General features: G+C 40.4%; 1 protein-coding gene and 1 non-coding gene across 3 annotated transcripts in view; one reads left to right on the top strand and one right to left on the bottom strand.

Moving 5' to 3' along the window:
• Window positions 1–17707, bottom strand: part of LTA4H (leukotriene A4 hydrolase) — a 34509-nt gene extending 16802 nt beyond the window's left edge. Inside the window, exons 1-9 of one of the 2 annotated variants that reach the window (XM_058741721.1) lie at window positions 17442–17707; window positions 10905–11035; window positions 9278–9398; window positions 6535–6603; window positions 4797–4901; window positions 3473–3525; window positions 1522–1594; window positions 1109–1249; window positions 247–270 (exon numbers count right to left, since the gene is read on the bottom strand). In XM_058741721.1, the coding sequence (XP_058597704.1) occupies window positions 247–270; window positions 1109–1249; window positions 1522–1594; window positions 3473–3525; window positions 4797–4901; window positions 6535–6603; window positions 9278–9398; window positions 10905–11035; window positions 17442–17600 (876 nt within the window). In that variant the 5' untranslated portion in view covers window positions 17601–17707. The remainder of the gene's footprint in view (window positions 1–246; window positions 271–1108; window positions 1250–1521; window positions 1595–3472; window positions 3526–4796; window positions 4902–6534; window positions 6604–9277; window positions 9399–10904; window positions 11036–17441) is intronic. The other variant, XM_058741720.1, reaches the window with a different exon arrangement.
• A 400-nt stretch (window positions 17708–18107) lies between these two features.
• TRNAD-GUC (transfer RNA aspartic acid (anticodon GUC)) lies at window positions 18108–18179 on the top strand. Its single transcript has one exon. It is a non-coding gene; the product is annotated as a tRNA-Asp (tRNA).
• The last annotated feature ends 5875 nt before the right edge of the window (window positions 18180–24054 follow it).

The following is a 24054-nucleotide window of genomic DNA, read 5'->3' as shown; positions in this document are numbered from 1 at the left end:
AGAAACAAAAAACTATTTAGAAAATATTAAGTGGAGATATCACTCCATTAAGACGTATTTCATAAACGTATGAAGATCAGACCATAAGTTATGAAATCTATTAAATCTCACTGTTAATGTAACAACAACCCCCAAATTATCTTTTATAGCCATATCTTCAATGTAACAATACAATGGGTATTTTAGAAAAATCAGTTGACTTAATAGTTCTTGAGGGTAAGACCCTGATAACAAATTTTAACTTACATTGGAGAGTGACTTGTCTCCTGCCTAAAAAAGAAGAAAGTTATCTTAGTATTCAAATTACAGACTATATTTATTTATTTATTTTTTTCTTTTTTTTTTTTTCTTTTTTTTTTTCAGACTATATTTAGAAGGCCGCCTGCATCAGGATGTATTGTGGTATCAGTAGTCCACTGTATTTCTACTATGGCACTCCAAAGGGTATGTATGGAGAAAATTAACCAAAAAATGCAGGACTAAAAAAATAGCGTCATGCTTTCTCTCCCTCATCTCAGGAATTTTTCCAGGACCAGGAAGGCCAGTATACTTATCTGTGATTAACTTTCGGGAAACATGTCTCCTACTTCCATTTTTGATATCTGCCCTAATTTCCCTCATGTACCTTATTCTCTCCTTATTGCCCACAGTATATTTAAGAAAAGTCTGTAGTGATTTAGAGCAGCTTACAAAGGCATATGAGCTATAGCTATACACCGTAGGTCCAATCCTTCCCTATGCACGGTCAAGTAAGCTTTGGTTTATTTTGTTGTACCAATACCTCTACACCAAGTGTAAATGGTCTAGTTTCTCTGTCTGGCTGCATCATTCATCAACAGATTATTGTTATACAGCCTTCCCTCCCCCAACGTCCCCGCACACCTTGGACATAATATTCTTTTCTCCCTAAGGGCCAAATTATTTTCTTTTGAAAAATAAGATGATGAAAATAACCATAATAAGCAATAAAATCAGGAAGGAAGAGGAGTTACATAAATAAGAGAAAATATGTTTTTAAAAAACATATTATTAGGAGTCTAAGGCTCTTCGTGTCTAGCTTTATGTTTGGGGAGAACTCGGTTTCAAAGGAAGAAATATTTATACTTACCAGCAGAGTAGGAGTTACAAAAGTGAGGCAAGGATTTTCCATGCCACCGTAAGGGAAGGATGGTGGCAGGACTAACAGGTCATACTGCCCCCAAACATACGGTCCTCCCAGATCTTCTGCAATTTTAAGCATAGATTCAGTCTGGAAAATTAATGCATATATATTTGTATGTCTTAGTCATTCATCACAATGATGGATTTCTTAAACGTGTATATTGCTTTCTATGAAGGTTATGAGTTAATGATGCTCATTTTAAATGATATTGGCACAAAAAATGTAGCAACTACAAATTCACATAAAATAAGGTGTATTTGATTCTCTTACTACATCACTTAACACCATAACATTTCATCCTTAAAACCTTAAATCTACTGTCTACCACGATTATTAAAAAGGGGAACTAGATGACCAACCTCAGAAAATTCATAAGCAGACTTTTCCACCTGCTCTTTCTCAGACCAAACCAGTGTTCTTGGGCCAATCTTCCTGCAAAATTAAAAAGCTTAATAAGTGAAATTCAAGACAACTTACCTCCCTGGTTCTAGGAAAGAGCTGAAGTACTATACACAAATCCTTGCAGTACTAGTGTGATTTACCATGTGCTTATGGGGAGGAGGTGAGGTTAAATGGCTTCTCTGAGATACAAACCTGCTGTTGTATATGCAGCTCTAGAAGGAGGCACAGGCTAAGCCAAATGAAAACTGAGACATAAAGTGCCTTGATTGGCTCTGGTAAGAACTTTGGGGACCTAGTTTCCTCCCACAATCTCACAGCTATAGAAACCCAATCATGGCTCAGTAAGAGGTTATTCCAGAACAGGGGCAGATGTAAACTTTGTTATGCATTTATAGGTTGAACACTCATATAAGAAGAAACAAGTAGAAAAACAAGGAAATCATGTCACATGCTGCAACATGACTGAAACTTGAGGACATTATGCCTAATAAAACAAGCCAGTTACAAAAGAATGAATACTCTAGGATTCCACTCATGAGGTATCTAAAGTAGTCAAATTCATAGAAACAGAGTAGCATGGTGGTTACCAGGGTGTGGAGGGATTTAGAAATGGGAGTTGTTTTCTAAAGGGTATAGAGTCTCAGTTTTGCAAAATCAAACAGTTTTGAAAATCTGTTTCACAATAATGTGGATATACTGAACACTACTGATTACTGAGCTGTACATGTAAAAATGATTAAGATAGTAAATTTTGTGGGGTTTTTTAAACCACAATTTAAAAAAAAAGAAGGACACCTGGGTGACTCGGTCAGTTAAGCTTCTGACTTCGGCTCAGGTCACGATTTCATGGTCCATGAGTTCAAGCCCCACGTCAGGCTCCGTGTTGACAGCTCGGAACTGGAGCTTGTTTCAGATTCTGTGTCTCCCTCTCTCTCTGCCCCTCCCCCATTCACTCTGTACCTCTGTCTCTGTCTCTCTCTCTCAAAAAATAAACATTAAAAAAAATTTTTTTTTTAAAAAGGAAGAAACAAATGGAACTACATATATCACTTATATAGGGCTAGAACTCAAAAATATTTTTTTCATCTACATTTCATCTTAAAAATTTTATGTAGCACCAAACCCCGAACAACAAGATTTTTGCCTAGGTGTCCTGTCCCAGAGAGGCAGTGGATTCTAGGTTGTTGCTTCTCAAACTTGCATAATGTGCCTACTGATGCTCTGGGAAGCTTGTTCATCTGCAAACTTTGATTTAGTAGGTCTGGATAGGGCCCAAGAATTTGCATTTCTAACCAACTCCCAGGTGATGCCAAAGCTATTGGTTTCTAGACCACACTGAGTAGAAATGTAACTTGCATTGTCTAATACATTTAAAGGGAGCCACAAGTATAAGCTGCCTATTTAATTTTAGATTGCCTAGTAGTCACATTTTTAAAAAAGTGGGGGGCGCCGGGGTGGCTCAGTCGGTTGAGCGTCCGACTTCGGCTCAGGTCATGATCTCGCGGTCTGTGAGTTCGAGCCCCGTGTCGGGCTCTGTGCTGACAGCCAGGGCCTGGTGCCTGCTTTGGATTCTGTGTCTTTCTCTCTCTCTGCCCTTCCCCTGCTCATGCTCTATCTCTGTCTCTGTCTCTCTCAAAAATAAATGAACATTAAAAAATTAAAAAAAAAAAAAAGGTAAGAGCATGCTCATTCTATAATACTTGGAAAATCTGAAGGGCAACTGGTAAAGACTTTAATTTAAAATTAGTTGCTATTTACATTTTATAATTAGATTTGATTTTTCCAGAGCTGTCAGCTTGGTATCTTGAGAAATGCACAAATGAGCTATTAGTTAATAATCCTGCCAGAGATTCAAGATGCCTAAAGTTTAACCTTTTCATAAACCTCAAGATTTGTTCGAAAGCTTACCTGCTTTCTAAAGCTCCAACAACTAAAGCGATCAGGTAGCAGGGGATCGGAACCTAAAGGGAGTGAAAAAAAAACAAAACGAAAAACAATAAAAAACAACCCACACACGTGCTCAAATTAGTGCTTAAAAATGTTATAGAGTAAGACAATTCATATTTAAAAGTAAATAAATTCCTTTTCAAATTTCACAGTTCTCATTTTTAGGGAGTCAAATAGTTCAAAATTGTGATGTAAAACATTTCAAAACATCTATTTCTCTTTCAGTTTACTAGGAAGGACAGATTCTGAAATGTGAAAATCATGATTGCACAAGGTCTATTTCAAGCATTTCTCAAAAAGTAATCTGTAAGAAGGAACTGTGCTTTTTCTCTTAAGTTTTTCAGTGTTTTCCTTGATCTAAAACAATATTTTACTTTCTTTTTTAAAACCGCTCCTGGTATATTTGAGAGACATATAAAAGAATCCAGCAGTAAGAGGATGCTGAAGGTTTGGGAGCCTGGAATCCCAGATGCTGGTGTAGGAGCAAAACTGTCCGCTGTGGCTCAATTACATGTACTGTGAAGGAGGTCAATTAAAAACAAAAACAAAAACAAAAACAAACATGCACAGGGCCGCCTGGGTGGCTCAGTTGGTTAAGTGTGAGACTTTGGCTCAGGTCATGATCTCATTGCTCATGGGTTCAAGTCCCGCGTTGGGTTCTGTGCTGACAGCTCAGAGCCTGGAGCCTGCTTTGGATTCTGTGTCTCCCTCTCTCTCTGCCCCTCCCCTGCTCGTGCTCTGTCTCTGTCTCTCTCAAAAATAAATAAACATTAAAAAAAACCTAAAAGCACTATGTATAAACACACACACACAATTCATCAAAGGTCAAAGATGCAAGTCAAATTACCAGCTTAAATTACACAGGAATTTTAATTTTAAGGATTGTAACACAGTGTTGTTGGTTTTTTTCTTTTTTCTTTTTTCTTTTTTTTGGTCTAATATAGCCCTTCCATTTATAAACACTAAATAACCACATGCCTGTACCGTGGTACCAAGGCGGGCAAAAGTGTAACTTAAAATAACAGAAAATCTGCTACTAACTGGGATAAGAGAAAATGGGATCAGGCCATGCTCCTCACTTTGCTTATCCAGCAACCCCTTTCTTTAGTACAACTCTGTAAGTAGAACACAACATTTTATAGGCACAAAAGAAAAAGAAATGAAGAAAAAAGAAGCTGCTTCCTAAATTCTGAAATATTTCAAATGTAATTTTCTCTCTGGATGGGTAAAAGCTATTCGTAGTTCACCACAAATTAAACCAAAACTTTAGACGCTAAGAACTTACTTTTTGGCTGAATCTATAGATTTTCCTGCTCGGGTCTTCTGGGTCAGGTGCTTCTCCATCACGAATGGCACTCATAAGTGCCACCAATTCTTTAGGAACAGACACCTAATCAAGAAGAGAAGTCATTTCCAGTTATAAATAAAAGATGCTATGTATCTTCAACTCTGTATGTAAAATAATGTATTCTCCCCTTCTTAACTATGCAATAGACTGTTGGCCAGGTAAGTTTGTACATATCAGGTTTATAAATAAAGCTAGCAATACATAAAACTGGCTTCTTTCAAAACAAATGTGAAGTATCTATCTATCCATTCATCCATCCATATTACAAGCATTAGGTAGAAACTAGTTTAAAATTCTAGCTGTGCTACTTACTAACTGCCTGGACTGCTGGAATCAAGGACTATCCTCTCAGTATTAACGATCGAGGAAACATCCATTCCAAGTTCTAGACTTTCATTTTCTTCTTGCATGGCCCAGTATTTAAAGCTATCTCTGGGGCAGATACAGAATCAGGAGCTCCAGAACCAGTGCTACAACAACCATAATTCTAGCACTGAAAAGCATTTGGGAAATAATTTGGTTCTGCTTCCTCTCTCTATTTAGGCAGTGATGTGTTATACAGATGAGACAACTGAGGTCGTGAGGTCATAAGACTTGCCTCAGGTCATGCAGTTATTAAGTGGTAGAGGAGAGTCTAGAAGCTGAGATTCTTTGCCTCCAAGTATATAGTGTTCTATAGCCCTATACACAGTAGGTGTGGTCTGGTTGTGGGATGATCTCAGAATCAAGAAGGCCCCGTAAAGACAGGTTGGTCCTCAATTCTATTTGCTTGGTCCAAATAGGTCTGGCCCGGGAGCTAGTATGTATGTATGAATGTATGTATGTATTTAATATTATTTAGTGATTATTATTTATTTAGTATGTATTTATTATCATAGTCCTTTCTGAAAAACGGTTAGCAGTACCTATGACAAGAACAAGACGGAAATGTATTCAGTAAATCTGCAATATATGCCTGTTAGGATACCTAGATAGAAGTTTACGTGGTTACAGAGCACATTTCTAGAACCTTTAATCCTGCAAATGTTAATGTTTAAAAGTTAAAATACATTGTCCCCAAGTTCTTGCTTTGAGGTCCTTTATTCTGAATTTCTTTTACAATCAAAATAGTACCCATTTCCTTTTATTACACTTATATTCAAAACTGCCTTTAAAAGAGAGATGCAGGGGCATCTAAGTGGCTCTGTCGGTTAAGTGTCCGACTTCATCTCAGGTGATGATCTCACGGTTCATGGGTTCATGGGTCTGAGCCCCACGTTGGGCTCTGTGCTGACAGCTCAGAGCCTGGAGCCTGCTTCAGACTCGGTGTTCCCCTGTCTCTCTGCCCTTCCCTCTCTCGCTCTCAAAAATAAATACACATTAAAAAAATTAAAGAAAAAGAACTTATTTAAAAGAGAGATGCAGGGGCACCTGGTTGGCTCAGTCGGTAGAGCATGAGACACTGGGTCTCGGGGCTGTAAATTTAAGCCCCATGTTGGATGTAGAGATTATTTAAAAATAAAATCTTGAGAGATGCAAAATGAGGACCCCAGCTTGTTTGGTACATATTTCATATAGAATTTAATTAAGTAAAGTATTACTAACTATAAAAATCCAACTATTTTCTCTGCTTATCATTTCTACCACATTTACTTACATGAGTCATTTAATTTAGTTAATAATTTGTGATACTTACCTCAGCACTATAGGTTGATTTCACAGAAGGAGTGTCCTGGCAAGGAAGAATTGCTCTGCAGTGGATGGCCTGGGCGGGGGGGGTGGTGAAGAAAGAGAAAGCTATTCTCCCTTCTTATAAATCAAGTTATTAAGAAATCATTAAAATTGCAGCACTGTCCTTAGACACATTCTTTTTAAAAGTATGTCTCACACTTGCTCAGATCTATTGAAGTAGCAAAAACAGACTTGTGGACAAAAAAGTTTGATTTTCCATTTTGTATGGTCAATCGTCACATTTCAGTTGAAGCAGGAAGCAACCTTAAACATTGTTTCCTACTCTCTACTTAGAGTAACAGTAGTGCCCAGTGAGAAGCTGTTAGGGACCCTGAGAAAAAAAGGCTCGTTGGTGAAATAAAATGGCAAACCATGCATTCTACATCCCTGTCTTAATGAGTCATTTGGAACATAGCCTCCTGAAGACTCTGAAAAGACCTACAATAAAGAAACCTGTTTGAATTCTTACAATTGTTTTTGACGGGGAACTATTTTTCTCTGGTCAGTTATTAACATCTCATGGGACGTCTGTGTTCTGAGGAAAACAGCTTGGGGAATGTCGCTAGAGTCTTGACAAGTAAAAACGAAGATGAAAAGGAGAAAGAACAGTCTTCCTCAATACCATCTAGACAGATTCATTCACATGAGATGCAGTGTTTTTCTGCTTCCCCATCCATCTGTCACGAGTGCCGGTTCTATCAAGAAGAATGGCCAGAGTACCCATGATTTTGTACCCTGGCCGACAAATAACTCTGGACTGACTGCCGGTGAGCAAAGCAGCCCCAGCCTCCTTGAGACAGTCCCCTGAGCTTAAAGGAGCACGGACACTAACATCTCTGTCTGAACTTGTTACAGATCCTAGACATACTTGCTGCCACTGCACGCTTCCTTACACCCCCCAAACTCTAGCCCTTTTCACTTCCTATCTAATAGATTCTCCAAGGACATGGGATCCTGAATGACTTCTACCTGGATTAAGTAAGACTAGAAGAACCACCTGATTCTCCGAAAACAGGCCTCTAAGACCATGTCTTTGGAGTTCCTTAACGATCTCTAGTTGGTGGCTCAGCAGCACCAAAGTGGTTTTGACAAGTGTCTCACTGGAAAAGCCCACACCCAGGCACACGTGCGGAGGGCAACCGTAGCAAACTTGTCGAACAAAATCATGTCCAGCTTCCCCATTAACCGCAGTCATTTCTTAATTTAACTGCAATGTCTTTCCTGTATTTCAAACACTGTTGCCAATGAGAAGTGGAATACCATATTGAAAATTCGCATTCTTGTGACTCTCAAATCTTGCACATGTTGCCAACTTTAGATTATGGACATTCTAAAAGAAGTACTGACTGAAAATCAGATGTTTCTAAGAGAGCACACAACTTGTACACTTGTGCCTAGAAAACTGTATCTCTTTCAGATTACTGAACTAAGGGTTTCTTGGATTAAAAAGGTATTCCAATTGCCAATAGAAAGGAAACATGTCTATTTTGTGTTCCACTATGGCTTCTTTTTTAATAGACTTGTATTCAAATTTGAGCCTAACATAGTATCTATCCCAGAGGAATACTGAGAGGATTAAGTATGCAAAGTACCTAACACAGTGCTGGAAAATACAGTAAGTGTTTAACAAAGTGAGTTCCTTTAATTGTAAATTATTTGATTACTAACAGAATTAGGTCTTTTTTCTTTTTAGAAGATAGTTTGATATGTATTATCCTTGTGACAGATTGTCTCTAATTATAGGATTCTTTATTCTTAGTTTTTATTTTATTTATTTTTATTTTAATATAATTTATTGTCAAATTGGCTAACATACAGTGTGTAAGGTGTGCTCTTGGTTTTCGGGGTAGATTCTCTTGGTTTTTGGGGAATCCCAACAAATGCCCTCCTCAATGCCCATCACCCATTTTTCCCTCTCCCCAGCCTCCCCACCCCGCCATCAACCCTCAGTTTGTTCTCTGTATTTAAGGGTCTCTTATGGTTTGCCTAACCTCCCTCTCTGTTTGTAACTATTTTTTTCCCCTTCCCTCCCCCCCATGGTCTTCTGTTAAGTTTCTCAAGATCCACATATGAGTGAAAACATGATATCTGTCCTTGTCTGACTGACTTATTTCACTCAGCATAATACCTTCCAGTTCCATCTACATTCTTAGTTTTTAAAGAGAAATGGTTTAAGTCGTGTCATTTTAACAGTATTTTAATATATTTACAAAACATATACAGTTGTAAATGTGTAAGAAAAATCTGGAATAGATGCAAACCTAACTCGGTGGTGGTTACTTCTGGGCAATGATGTCTGCAGAAGACTGAAAAATCTGATCTTTCACTTTCCATTTATAATTAACACTTTCATAACCAGTACATATCACTTTTGCCTTATTAATTTTTTCCTTTCTATTTTATAACCATTTCTTGAGTGCCCACTCAAGAATGCCAAGTTCTATGCCAGGTGCTGGGGACAAAAATATAAATATGACCTAGATAGTCTACTTCAAAGGGACATGATTTCAAACCGAAGGGAGTTTCTTTTTAAAAGTAATATCTGAATGTGTTAATAATGAGAGATATCAATGAAAATACATATTGTTGTTATAACATACATTAAAATGCTATCTTAGGTGAGACCTGAGACCACTGTCCACTTTGCTTCATTGAACTGAATGTGCTGGGAATTCTATGTATAATGAATCATTCCAGATCTCTTTTACCTGGCACTGACTAAAGAGATATGGGTGTTCCTTCCCAGAAGTTTGTTCAGGAGTGAGCCACTGAAGAGCAGAAGACTTTGGAGATGTCTCAAAAGAAATTTCTATAACGACTTCTTGATTCCTGTATGCAACAAACAAATACATTAGTAGCATATAATTCAATCTAACTAAAGTTTGGGTTCATAATACACAGAGTATATACTATAAATAATATTTTACAAGGTCTCGTGACTGATGGAGCCTAAGCTCTAGGAATGCTGCCTCCTACGTAGGTCAAGTTTGCCTCTCACGTTCTTACCTGAATGCCAGCTTCCGGGTCCTTTTCACTCCACCATGCTAACTGCTTATGGAGATATAACAGGAACAGGAACTAATATTCATGGAGTACACTACTGATTGTCACACGCTTGTGCTTGTGGTGGTATCGTAATCTTTTATGATAACGGGAAAGTGGAAGAAATAATTTTTGAACCGTGACTACTCCAGCAGTGGATGCCACAGCACGACACAGAGTTGTACTGGCCTGCAAACTTACCGGACAGGTCGACACTGAGAAGAAGCATTTAGAAACTTGTAGTCATTTTTACATCTGCTGAATCTAGTAATCAAAAATGTGTGCTTGCTTTTAATCTCTTCTTCCTAGCAATTCATTTTTATTGCATTTTATAAAAGAATCAGCCTGTGACAGGTTGGAAATACCAAGAACTGGCCCTTTACCCCAGACAGTTTGAGCAGCACTCATAATGAGGAAATAGCAAGAGTTGTGGAGACCGGCAGCCATGCCTATGAATCCTGAATCTACAACCTACTGGTTCAGGGAGCTTGGGCAAGTTATTCGACCACCCTCTGCCATAGTTCTTTATCTGCAGAAAGAGGTCAATGATATCTACCTGACAAGTTACATGTGGTTGTTTCTTTTTCTTAAACAGGAAGAGGAGGCATGAAAATACTGGCCACTGGAAGGTGAGGGTAGATCACTCTTGTTTTAGGCCAATGGTTTTCCACCCATTCTCCCCTTCCCAATTTATCAAGGAGTGGGATACACCCCTGATATGACAACTGTGGCTGCCACTTTCTTTAATAAGTTATTTTATTTCCCTGAGGTTCCCTCTCCTCATTTGTAAAATGGAAATCACACCACAACGGTTATTGTAAGGATTAGATAAATTATGTAAATTCGGTAAGTTACATAAACGTATTTAAAGCATTATCTCAAGACTGGTATACAGAAACGGTTCTGTTTGTCATTGCCATTATTCCATTAATAAAAGTGGCTGGCCTCTGGGGAAAAGGTGAAAAATGCACAGCTTGTAAAAGTTTCCCAGGTGATCCTGAAATGCCTCCTTAAGATGGCATGCTCCCATCATCACTCTAGGTATTAGTAAAATGATCAGTAAAGAAGTAACAGTTATCAAAACTCCTATTCTTCAGGATTTTGTACAATGAATTTCTTTAGTATCTTAAGAACATATAATTTTTACCATAAACTTCAATCTGAGGAGATCAGTAAGAGCACCAGTTACTACCTATATTCAAACTAGAAATAGGAAAGGAAAATTGTTTACATTAAAAATGCTTTTTCTCTATGATTTAGCTATGTAAAAGAGAAAGATAATAATATTCATACTTGCTCAGAGCAATAGGAAGAGAGATTTCCATTGGTGATCCTCTGTAACTTTGTCTTTCTCCAAGAGCATATTTAACGTCTTGTCCATTGATGACCACTTTTTCTATCGTGAGGTCCTTTGTATCCAAAATCTAGAATTAAATTAGTGTTTTTAAGTGATAAGAAAATTGTTGTATTTTCAGGGAAAACTAATATTAGTTATGGGTTAACTATAATGATCACAGAGTAGAACTAGTTGCTCACAGAGAGTAAAATTACAAGAATTACAAGAAATTACAAGAAATTACAAGAATTAAAGAAGTCAAAAGTCAGTGTAGGTCCTGTCTCTTGGGGCTCTAAGCTTCCTGAAAAATTTTTGGTTCTAAAGTTTGCATATATATCATTAGGTAATTCTGGGATAGTCCCACAAATTTGAGGTTTTAAGTGGAAGTCAAATCTAATTTAAAATGCCTTTGTTCCTATCTCCTAAAACTTAACTTCCCTGTTATGAAAAAAATTCACCTCGAACTTAAAAGTTTCTTTCACCACCACTCCTTGATGTATCTCACCATGTATTTCTTCCTGAAATTCCAACTCCTATGTACTTGCATCTATCCCAATATTAAAAGAACCCCTGGCACTTGCTGGGCAAATACGCAGGCTGTATACTGCCATTATGTACCTTGAAAAAGCTCAACCTGGGTGGGGCGGGGAGGGGGCGGGGGGGCGGTCAGCTCCTACCACATGACCTACCAAGGACTGGGAGAGGGTGTCTACTTGCCGTGGCCCATCAAGGACAACTGCGTGGGGCAGGAAGGGAGTGGCAGCAGGTGTCTGAGTGCTTTCCATCCCCATAATCCTCCATCCGAGCCCTAGAGACCATACCTTTCATCATCTCTCTCTCTTGCTCTAGAATCTTCAACCTTCCTATGCCACAAGACTGTTTCCAAACAACCTGAACAAGTCTCCCAATGTTACTTTTTAAACTTCACTTGATCAATCTGCCTTGATACCTATTCATTTGTCTCCTTCCTTTCTTTTTTTAAAGTTTATTTATTTTGAGAGAAAGAGAGATCGGCAAAGAGCATGCACACCCACAGGCGAGAGCATGAGCAGGGGAAGAGAGAGAGAGAGACAGAATCCTAAGCAGGCTCCGTGTTGTCAGCACACAGCCTGACATGGGGCTCAAACTCACAGACCCTGAGATCATGACCTGAGCTGAAATCGTGAGTCAGACACTTAATCCACCGAGCCACCCAGGCACCCCTGTCTCCTTCCATTCTTAAACTCTATGGGCACCCTATGGCTGCTACCTCCTCTTCCTCATCAATCTCTCCTCCTTTTTTCCTTTCTCCCTCTTCAGTCTGGCTTCTCCATCCTCTGCTACTGAGAGGGCAGGGCACTCCTCCTGATGGAGAGGTCTTTTCTGCTCTGTAATCTGGACCCCCATCCACTCATAGCCCTTATGGGCCACCTCATCTGTTCGATGTCCTTTCCTTGGCTTCTTTGAGTTTAAACATGAATGGTTTTCCTCCTTGTCTCATGCCATTTCCTCCACCTCTTTTCTAGCTCCTAAAAATGGATATGTCCCAATGTTCTAGCTTGGATCCCTAAATTTTCTTACCATATTCGTCACTCTCTCATTCTCACTCATCCCGTATCATCAACCAGTACCTCTGTGCTGATGACTACAGTCTGTTTCTACAGTTGTTACCTCTTCCCCAGGACTGCTGCTGGGTTTCTTAGTTGCCTGCTTGACATTTCCATGGGAAATATTGCCTCATATTCAGTGGGCTTCTCAAAATTCCAAAAATGAAGCTACCTGGATGTCCCTGAAATCAGTTCTCTCCCTTTATTTCTGTTCTGTTAACAGAATCCTCAAGGTACCTAAGGTTTGAGACTTTCAAATAATCCACAATTGATCCCGCTTCCCAATCCCCCATAGCCAGTTAACAAATTTTTCTTTCATGCTGTCCTCATACTTTCTTCTCTGTCCTTCTACCACCACTGTAGGCCAGACCCTGCCTTAGAACCACCTGCGGTCTGATCTCCCTACTTCTGGCATCTTTTTACTGAAATCTGGCTGCAGTAGCATGGGGAGTTAGAGGACCAGCTGCTTCTCTTTCAAGTTGGTTAACTGAATTATAAACTCAGGAAAAGTCACAAGGGCAGTCATCAATTTGATTCCTACCTCTCTAGAGTCAATGATAACTTGGTTGGAAAAAAATCTCCATTCTGGTTTGATCTTTTTTTAAAGCAGCCATATTTGTTAGGGGAGCCACCTGTTTTCCTGCTAATAGGGAATTATTCCTTTTGGGTTACTTTCTTCTGGGGGCACCGCAACCATCTCCCTTACTCTAAATTAGTAGAACTGACTTATCTTCTTGCACTTGCATATTCAGAATATTTGGTTTTATTAGATTTATATCTTATTCAGAATGAGAGGGTTACTCCTTTGTGCCTTCCTATTCCAGTACCTATTTCTGGCTAACTGATTTATTTTAAAAACTTAATTTGAATATCTATGTATATAACTACTCATGTTTACACGACTTTCATAACCAAAAGGATGACTCAACTGGCTCATTTCCCAGAGGAACATATTCTATTGTCTGTATTGCCTGAACTTTTCAAATCTATTCAGTCAGAGAGTCAGATTACTGTTATGACTATTTTTTTAATCTTTTTCATATCCTCTGAACTTAATACAGTAGTTGGTCCAAATCTCTCCTATAGCATTTATTGTACCATATTATATTGCTACGTTTTCTCTACTAGCTTGAGGGTTCTTAAAAAGACAGAAACCTTCTTAGGTTTGCATTCCCAGAGTTCAGCACAGTACCTGAAAAGTAGTATGTATCAGTTGATATCAGCATGAAGCAAGTGCTGAGCCAAGAGACAATAGAAAACACAGTGGTTAAGCTATATATCTCAAGTCTTAACCTCAGCTATCATTCTCAAATTAAGAAATTCCCCTTCAAATTTCACTAATAAATGTTATTAAGCAATTGATCAAAAATAGTAATAGGGACAAAAAGGAAACTGGATAGTTGAAAAGCTGGAATTAGTACTTTTCAATAAAGTTTTACTGAACACCAACTGTATATAAGACCAAGATACCCACATGCAGTTGTAAGAAACAGACCTACTAACAGTAGGAAGTTACTGATTTACTATATCTCACAGTATCCTCTTTGAATAACACCCCCAAAACCAGCTGGCTAGATGCCATGGAATATATAACCAATTCCCTTTTTGCACAGGCTGCTGGGAAGCTCCACGTTAAACCTCGCAACCCACTTCTCTTTTTTTAGGACTTTGTGCCATACATTTGATTTCCCTACCCTTATTCTCTCTTCCTCCAAATTCTTTAAAAAATTTTTTTTAATGTTTGTTTATTTGAGAGAGAGAGACAGAGTGTGAGTGGGGAAGGGGCAGAGAGAGAGGGAGACACAGAATCCAAAGCAGGCTTCAGGCTCTGAGCTGTCAGCACACAGCCCGATGGGGAGCCCAAACCTACAAACCACGAGATCATGACCTGAGCTGAAGTCTCATGCTTAACTAACTGAGCCACCCACGTGCCCCTCTCTTCCTCTAAATTCTTAAAGTATTTTTAATCTTATAATATTGTATATGCTTTTTTAAAGCAAGCTCAAATTCTTTCTTCAACAAAGCATGGCTCTAAATTAAAAAGCTTTATGGGGCGCCTGGGTGGCTCAGTTGGTTAAGCACTGGACTTTGGCTCAGGTCATGATCTCATAGTTTGTGGATTTGAGCCCTGCAGCAGGCTCTCTGCTAACAGTTCAGAGGCTGCTTTGGATTCTGTGTCTCTTTCTCTCTCTTCCCTTCCCCTGCTCACGCACATGTTCTTTCTCTCTCTCAAAAATGAATAAACATGAAAAAAAATTAAGTTAAAAAGCTTTATGCCTCAGTATTAGGTCTCTACATTTTCTACTTGTTATTTGCAGGATGCTGTAACGAAAAAAGCATGGGGTTATTGTTAAAACCAAAACTAAAACAACACCTTGATTTGATTCCCAGCTCAGCTATTTACTTAGTGAAGACAGGAGGGTTTGCAGTCAGAAAGATCTGTGTTCACATCCTGGCTTCTGAAACTTACTAGTGAATGATCTTGGTCAAGACATTAAAAACTCTTTGAGCCATCAACTGACAGAACACCTAAAGAAATTGAAAATTTTAATACAAGAAACAAATGCTTGGAAGTTATCACAAATGAGTATTAAACTTCAGTGCAAATAACCCAAAACTTCAGAAGGATTTTCAGAAAAGCTGGGATTTAGTCCTAGCAGGGTTCCTTCAACATTCCCAGCATCAAGGACTCTGAGAATGAAGTGAGAAAGGACACTTGATGTCCTAACCCAGCACTGCCACTGGGTCCACTCTATTGGTGGTGGTGAGGATGAGGTCCTCTCACCTTCAAGATACACTTAGCACATTTTTAGTGCAGCCCATGTAAACTTTAGGCACTGCTTTCTAATTGAATTCATCCATTAGTTCATCAAACTAACAACACATCCTCTACCTGCCAGGTGCTATACTAAGAACCTGAGATACAAAGAGCCATGAAACACAGAACTACCTTCAAGAGCCTGTAATCTAGCGGAGGAAAGATGCTAATGTTGAATAAATAAAACCAAACTCTTGGCCTCAAGTTGTTGTGATAAATAAGCAAATTACAAACAGATGTCACTGTATACAACTACACTTCCTTGCATAAAATCTAACATTATAATTCTAGGCTCTAATTTACTAAACAGACATGCCAGCCAGACATCCTGATTTAAAAACCTTACTTCTCTCAAGATTTGGGGAATGAAGAAAACCATGGGCAAGTTTTTAGATTGGAACATTGAATGTACATTCTTTTCCAGATTGAAGCATCCTGTCTTGTGCTTCCTCAAGGATCAGAGTTCAGTCTTTATTTTTACAGAACAGGTGAGAGTGCAAGGTCGTATTAAGCAGTGATAAACTATCAAAATCTACTTTCTTTTAATAAAAAGAGAGATTGCATTGAAATGGCCAATCCTACCAGGGCAAAGCTGCCTGCAATAAAAGATAGCATGGTACTTCAGGCAGAACAAAGTACAACCTACAAGGAAATAGATATCTTCTTGCCTGTGATATTAATTTTCTTCCTTGTAGTATTTTTGGTGACTAAATATCAATATATAGAGGAGTCCACCTACTTTTCAAATCAGAATCAGTCTAGCAAGATGTTAAAGGACAAAGAGTAGGTTACCTGCTACATTAGTTCATATTAATAAACTCAAAACACAGGCCTATTACACAAACAGGAGTCATGAGAACCACCAATTCTTATCTAAACTTATAATTATACCCAACTAATTGACCCCACTAATTTCCCACCATCAAGCCTACAACATATGGTGATCAGGTTGCTTAAGGCTGTGCTTTAGTAGATGCCACAATACTCTATGCAAAATACACTGGGCCTGGCATTTTAAACCCTTGTCCCTCTTATTTCTAAAATGCTCACCTATGAAATTCTTCAGGTGAAAGGTACAATCCAAATACTATCACTTTGAGTAAGAGCACTGAAAACAAGTTATGTTGTACACATAAAACAATTTAATAACGCTCCATAAATCTAAACAAACTTTTCATCACTCAAGTGGCTAGCGATCTTGTGAAAGTACATTACTTTCTAAGAAGCGCAATAATTACTCGCTCCTTGGAACCAACTATAATGCACTGCGTTGAGAAAAGCCTGAATGGCCCAACGGTCCTTAAATTATTTGAAGAGAAGGGCAATAAGAGTCAAAGGTAGAAGGACCATGACCCTGGAGAAAAAGAGCTGCATCTAGAGTTAGCAGAGACTGGAAATACCAAAGCAGTAGGGATAGACGGGTCTGGAGCTGGAAATCCTAAGGGATTTGAGAAACACTGGTAGGGAGGCTGAGGAAAGACTACGATAGGTCGATGGGTCCCGTCCTGCAGACGTGCAGGTTGCAATAAGGTGCGTGGGAGCAAAGGATCAGCATCCGCAGGACATCGGGTGTGAGACTTAGATGAGACTGTGGACTGAGGAAGGTGCGCTGGGGGACTGGAAGAAATCTGGGGCCCGAGGAGGGAGTTCTGGGCTGCAGGCCGAGGAAATGGGGAGGCCACAAGGGGGTTAGCGCCAGAAACTAGGATTACAGGGGAGGGAGGGTTCGTGCTAAAATGAAGCCTGAGCGCTGGGTGAGGAGCAGGGCGTGGATGGGGCGCTAGGATGTGCCCAGGGACTGGGAAGAAGAGTCTGGGGAGAGGGGCGCAGGAAGAGACACTTAGGTATATTCAGGGGCTGACGGAGGGATGCAGAGACATAAGTGGGTATGGGAGGAGGAGATATAGGGTGAGTGGGGGCTGAGGAAGGGGAGGCTGAGAAATGAGTGAGGGCTGAAGGGGAGGTGTGGAATGTGAGTTGAGGGCTGCAGACGGACCGAGGTGCGGGGCTGGGAAGGGGCGGCAGCGGGGAAAGGGACGCGACGCGGGCGGCCGGAGAGAGGAGGACACTGGGCGCTCGTCCCACCGTACCAGGCTGCGCAGATTGTCCTCCTGAGACTGCACCGTGAGCGCGGCGGTGCCGGTCAACACCCGGCGGGTAAAGTCGACGCTGCAGCGTAGGTGCAGGTGCTTGGTCCGGCAGACCGAAGCCGGAGAGGCCAAGGAGCACGTATCCACTACCTCGGGCATGGCTCTGGAGAGTCCCTCCGCACGCCGATCTGCACCCCAAAACCCAGCTGCCAGACTACTCGACTGAGAGTGAGAGGAGGGAGGGAGGTAAAGAAGAGCTGAAGGACTCGTGGCGCCCGCCGGGAAGGGAAGTTTCTCAAAGTGAGAGAAGAGTAGGTTGCCCCGTGGCTGGAACTACAAGTTCCGTGATGCAGAGCGAGGAGGCGTGCGCTATGCTCCCTGGGAGTGTGTGTGGAGGGGTGCTGAAAGGACTGGGGACATTCCTGAAAGGGGAGGAGGAGGAAGAGGAGGGGAGTGGGAGCAGCCGGTGGAGGGGTGGGCCGACGGAAATGATCCTAAGTGTAGCGGGGAGATCAATTGAATGCTTCCATTTTAGTTTCGTCCAACTTCGGTAGAAATTGCAATGGCAATTGAAGAATGTCAGACCTGTTGGTAGTAGCGGGCAGTAAAGATAGGGCAGGGTCAGAAGTAATAAGAGGCCTAGCAGAAGGCCTGTCTTCGTGCAGTTCCTCGTTAGTATAGTGGTGAGTATCCCCGCCTGTCACGCGGGAGACCGGGGTTCGATTCCCCGACGGGGAGGCACAAAGAGGTTTTTTTCGTTTTCCTTTATTACCTTCACAACAACTGTGATAAAAGTGCACCTTCAAACATTTTAAAAGTTTTTTCGTTTTCTTTTATTACCTTTACAACAACTGTGATAAAAGTGCACCTTCAAACATTTTAAAAGTTAGTACGGAAGAAATAACCAATGTCAAATTACCTGTAAGCGTTACTTTTTAAGAGTTGTTTGGTTGCTGGCTTGCAGTGTTGGCAACCCAATACACGTGAGCTAAATATTGCATCAGTTCAACAGGATTTTCTTTAGTGCTTCTTAGGTACATTTCCAAGCCCTGGAGAGCAAAAACAGAATAAGCCAATATTCCCGTTTTAGAAATTTAGGAAGGTCATTTCAATATACTGTAATGAGAGAATTCCGTGATGTTGAGTATGTGCTGGCCACAAGATTGGAATTTGGAGCTGAGACATCTAGCTCGGCTCTGGGGCTCTTCCAGAAGGTGAGGAAAGATTGAAGGATGATTTCCTTTGGGATGGGACCTCAGAGTTGAAGCTGGAAAAACTGGGAGAGGACAGGATTCAGAGGACTTTAAATAGCTGGTTCTTTAATCCTGAATTCATGGAGCGGGGTGGGGGTGGTGGGGGGGGGGGAGGGGGAGGCGGGGCATTGAATTTTAAACAAGTGAGGGACATGGTCAGATTCATGTCATGGAGAGAACGCTGGTGGTTATTCAGAGAATGGCTATGAGTTATCAAAAACAGAGGCAGGTGAGTTAGGAAACTATTAGAATAGTCCAGGAAGAGGATGCAGGGGGCCTAACAAAAGAGAATAAGTAAAGAGAGAAAAGAAGGAATATTTAAGAGATAAGTGGATTCACAGACTAAGAAGCAGCCTAAAGTGTTTCTCAGATTTTTGGCTTCAGTGTGTGAGCAATCATTAAGGTGAGCAACCATATTAAGAGGACAGATTTGGGCGGGATGATCTAAGTTTAATTTTGGACACTCAAGAGTTTTAGAATGTATAGGAGTCAAAGTGGAGATGTCTGTGAATCACTTGGATATTTAAATCCATAGATCTGGGGAAGTTTATGGCAGATATCAGAACATCCGGGAATGTGGCAGGTGAAGCTCTGGCAGTGAATGAACTCAGTCCAAGTAGAGTGTGTAAAGGGAACAGCAGTGAAAACAGGTTGAAAGCTGGGAGAACAGCAGGTTCTAACAAACAAGGCTAAAGGAAGGAGGGAATCCTTTCACAATGTATGCATATATCAAATCACCACAATGTATACTTTAAATATATTACAGTTTTATTTGTCAATTATATCTCAATAAAGCTGAAATTTTTAAAAAGGGTCAGGAGAGTAAGAACTCATGAAACAAACTAGGAAGAGCCAACCAGCAGTGTCAAATGCAGCCTGGAGGGCCATTAAAATAAAAAATAAAAAGCCTCCTTTGGATTCAGCAACGGGGTGGAAGTAGGCAGGATGGTGGTTTTATTGAGGTTTGTAATTTCGTGGAAGGTGGATGCCGGAGAGCAGTAGGTTGAGCAATAAAAGAGAACAGGGAGATAGAACGTGTCAAGACGTTTGGCCAAGTTGAGAAAGGAAGACAAAAGAGGAATAGAGAAGAATGTGGCATTGAGAGTGTTTTTTATTTTTTTTAGGGAAAGAGATTCTTTAACATGCTTAGATATAGATGTGAACGCGTTTCTAGAGAAGAAGAAATTGAAGATTTAAGAAGTGTGGTTGGTGTTGGCTTAAGCAAGCCAAAGGAAAACAAAATAAAATAAAAACATCCAAAACTATGAAATCCAATATTTTACACGTGCAAAAGTCTGAATTTCATAGGACCTAAGAATCCGTGACATAGTTGACATTTGCACACATTTTTTTGAGATTTGCATTTTTTGACATTTGCATACATTTGAAGATCAAGTGATCTTCCTCATGGAGAAAGGATAGTTTGTTTTAATAAAAGAATGTCAATATCATCATCTTCTATTATCGATTACCAGGAGCCCACAGGGTTTATACCAATGTGTGCAAAAAGAGGAAGTCACAGGCAACCACAAATGAATTCCTCAAATTGATTAATAGATTAGTCAAAAGATAGATATTCAGTAGCAATTACCTTCTAAGATACCACTGACCCCAAATACAGTGTACAAAATTAGCAATTCACAAACAATAGAAGTTTTCTTCATATCCAGTGGTGGATTGGGAAGGTTTAAAAACATGAAGCTTGGGCCACGTGGGTGGCTCAGTCAGTTATGCATCCAACTTTAGCTCAGGTCACGATCTCATGGTTCATGGGTTTCGGCCCTGCGTTGGGCTCTGTGCCGACAGCTCAGAGCCTGGAGCCTGCTTTGGATTCTGTGTCTCCTTCTCTTTCTGCCCCTACCCCACTCACGCTCTCTCTCTCTCTCTCAAAAATAAATAAACATTAAAAAAATAAAAACATGAACTTTTCCATTGCTTCTATAAAAGAATGATAACAATAAGAATGATATACAAAAGGAGACTTTATTAAGGATGAAATGTAAAATTTTATTAAAAGAAGTAGTAAATATATTTACAGAGCCATTTGAACAGGGAGTATTTTAGCTCTACTGCTCACCTGGAAAAATTACTTAATCCCTAGAATCCTCAATCTTTTCAGGAAAATTGAGATACCTGTGCCTCATGGGGTTGTTGGAAGGATGAAATGAAATAATGCATGTGAAGTGCTAAGCATTGTACTTGGCATAGTGATCATTTGTTACATGTTTGCTGCTATTATTTTTATTGGCTTTTATTTTGTCCATTTTGGTCATGTTAATATGTGTTTTTCCTTGTTTTGTTAGCCAGAGTTTTTAGGAAGACCTGGAAAATGAGAAGCAACCAAGACATGGGAAATCAGCAGATAGAGCCAAAAGAGACCTCTAAAGAGAGTTCCCAACATTAGTGATGATCACCTGTTTTTGAAATATATTTACATTTAGGAAACTTGGGAAATCGCAATAGGTGTATTAACACATGACTTCCTATTTCCATCATGTCTAGCTCTTCAGGGTCACCTTCACACGCCAAACTTCAGCCAAGCTCAGAGCAGCTTGTGCAAGAAAGATCTCAGCTCTCTGGAGCTCTTCCTTAAGACTTAACCTCCACCCAGTCCCCAGGGCTCCTAGAAAGAGTTCTCTCCCAGGAGCTCTCTCCCGTCCCTCTCGTCTGGACAGGAGTCTAGCAGAATCTCTTTTCCTGACAGAACAGAAGTGTACGTGATGCCCTTCCTGTTCTCCTTCCAATGGGTGAGAAAGTGGAAGAAATTATTTTAGCTACTTTTTTTTTTTTCATGTTTAGTTCACAAAATGGTTGAGGCAGCCCTGACCCATTTCTGCATTTTTCTATGAAATCTGTTTTTGTGTGTTCAAGAATGTTATACTTGATATTCACATCTGTAGTCTGGTCGTAACAAGAAAAGGTGAGGGCAGCTGGGGAGGCCAGAAATGAAGGGAGCACAAGACAAAGTTCTTCCCAGTTAGTAAAATAGCATAAGCGACCCTCTCCACCTGCCCTGACTCCTTCTACCTCCTCTCTCCCCCTCCCCGGCCCCTATCCCTGGTTGAGAGCAGGCTGGGTCTGGAGAGCCTCTCACACAGATTTGCCATTTGCTTCTCTGTTTGTGCCCACGGGAGGGACTGGCCAGAACAGGATAGATTGTCAAGCTGTGCTGGGTGGGCCTGCTGGTCACATGACCTTCTCTGTTTCCCCCACACCAAGTAGGGTTCCAAGACCAGCAGTATCAGTGTCTCTTAAAAGCCTCACCAGAAATACAGATCTCAGGCCCTGGCCCTGGCTTGCTGGCTCAGAATCTGCTTCTTAATAAGATACTCCCAGGGATCAGTATGAATATTAAATTAAACCACTGCCTTAGAGACTCAAAGGATACTTTTGGGATTGGAGGAAATTCAGTTCAAGAGTTATCAAACATATCAGGACTCCTTCTCTTGGAGTCCTGGCCCTGGATCCTCAAATCGGTACTCCTCTAATACTCTAATGTCATCCCCAATACAGCATAAGTATCAGTTTATTTGTCCTTTTTCCCCACTCGATGGAGTGTCCTGAATTTCCAGATGGTATATTTTCCATCTCTGAGTGTGTTTGTTGGATGGATGAATAAATGTACAAATGAATGAGGCTTTCATATGAGGTTCCAGGGATACTTTTATTCAGTGCTTTACTCTTTGATTGATGGCTTTGAAGCAAAGAAAAAGCTGCTTCTTGAACTCTTTCTTGTCCTCTGATGTCACCAGGCAATATGTTTGCTTGCAACAGAAAATGCACTTACTGTCCTCTTGTAAATGGTAAACCCTTTACAAACATTTTCATTGGACCATAGTATCTACTCATAAAAGTGCACATATCATAAGTGCATAGCTCACTGAGCTTTATAAACTGAACACACACCAGTGCAATCAGTACCCAGATTAGATACAGAGCATCACCACCACCCCACTAGATGGCCCCCTCAAATTCTCTCCTATTCTCTATAAGCCTCGCTCCCCGGAGGTAATCACTGCTTGATTGCTCACAACATATTACTTCTACCTGTTTTGTTATTTATATTTCCTTTACTTAAACAGAGATGTACAGTAGGTACTCTCATGCCTGGATTCTTTAGCTCTTATATTTGTAAGATTCTTCCATATTGTTATGTATAGTTCTGGGTTATGTGTCCTCATTGCTGTGTAGTGTTACATGTGTGGGTAGACCACGATATATTTATCTGTCCTACTATGGATGGACATTAGGATAATTTTCAGTTCTGCATTACTGTGAATGGTGCTGCTATAGCACATTCCAGAACATGTCTTTTGGTGGACATATTGCAGCCAGGTTTGGACGTGCTGCTTTGACCCATGCCAGGTCCCATTCCTTTGGGACCTCTGCACCAAGCCAAAACTCATTCATTGCAGCAACCCAGGCTCTCTCATTATGGACTCAAACCCAACAAGCTCCCAGCTGGAGTAGGGAAAGGTGCATCAAGCAGGAAGGGAGGCTGTTTTCAAGTTACAAGAAACAAATTTTCTTCACAGGGACGCCTGGGTGGCTCTGTCAGTTAAGCTTTTGGTTTCAGCTCTTGGTTTCAGCTCTGGTCATGATCTCATGGTTCTTGGGTTCAAGCCCCGCATGAGTTCAAGCCTCACATGAGTTCAAGCCCTGCACAGGGCTCTGCACTGATAGCACAGAGCCTGCTTGGGATTGTCTCTCCCTCTCTCTCTTCTCTCCCCAGTGTGTGTTCTTGCTCGCTCTCTCCCCCTCTCAAAAATAAATAAACTTAAAAAAATTCTTCCGAAATGCTGATCTAAATCATACTTTATTTTCTTCTCAGTCCCTACTGTTTCTTTTCTAGGTGCACCTGATTGCAAGATTCAACCGCACTGGGGTTTTTTCTGACTCAGAGATTCCGGCTCTACTTACATTTTTCCTGCTAAGTAGCCAGTGGTATTTCATCAAAGTAGGTACTTACACCTTTTGTTCTGATGGCTTAAAGCATGTGTGGGGTTTGACAAGTGTCATTACTGATTTCAAAAACGGTATTTCTGCCTCAGGTTGGTTGGCGTTGAGCCCAGTTTCTCTTGTTTGCCTGCAGAGCAGGGGTGATTGCTATTTGCTTGTGAAATACGTTTGCAGCAAAGACCTACCTAAAAGTCTTTCCTTCTAAACATTCTTCTCCTTTACAAATTTGTGTTTGAAGAACTAACTAGTATTTTGTCATTTCTTATAAAAGGGCTCTTGTGCTTTGTATTTGGAATTGAGCAAACCCAAGTAAGAGGCTCATATAGTTGACTTCTCACGTTCTCCGGCAGGTGTGTGCCTTAGTACTTCTCCAGCTGAGGCATGCACGTCCCCTCACCTCC

The sequence above is a fragment of the Neofelis nebulosa genome, chromosome 8 (assembly GCF_028018385.1).
Source record: "Neofelis nebulosa isolate mNeoNeb1 chromosome 8, mNeoNeb1.pri, whole genome shotgun sequence".
NCBI classification, from domain to species: Eukaryota; Metazoa; Chordata; class Mammalia; order Carnivora; family Felidae; genus Neofelis; species Neofelis nebulosa.
This window is presented reverse-complemented; position numbering and strand designations above follow the sequence as displayed.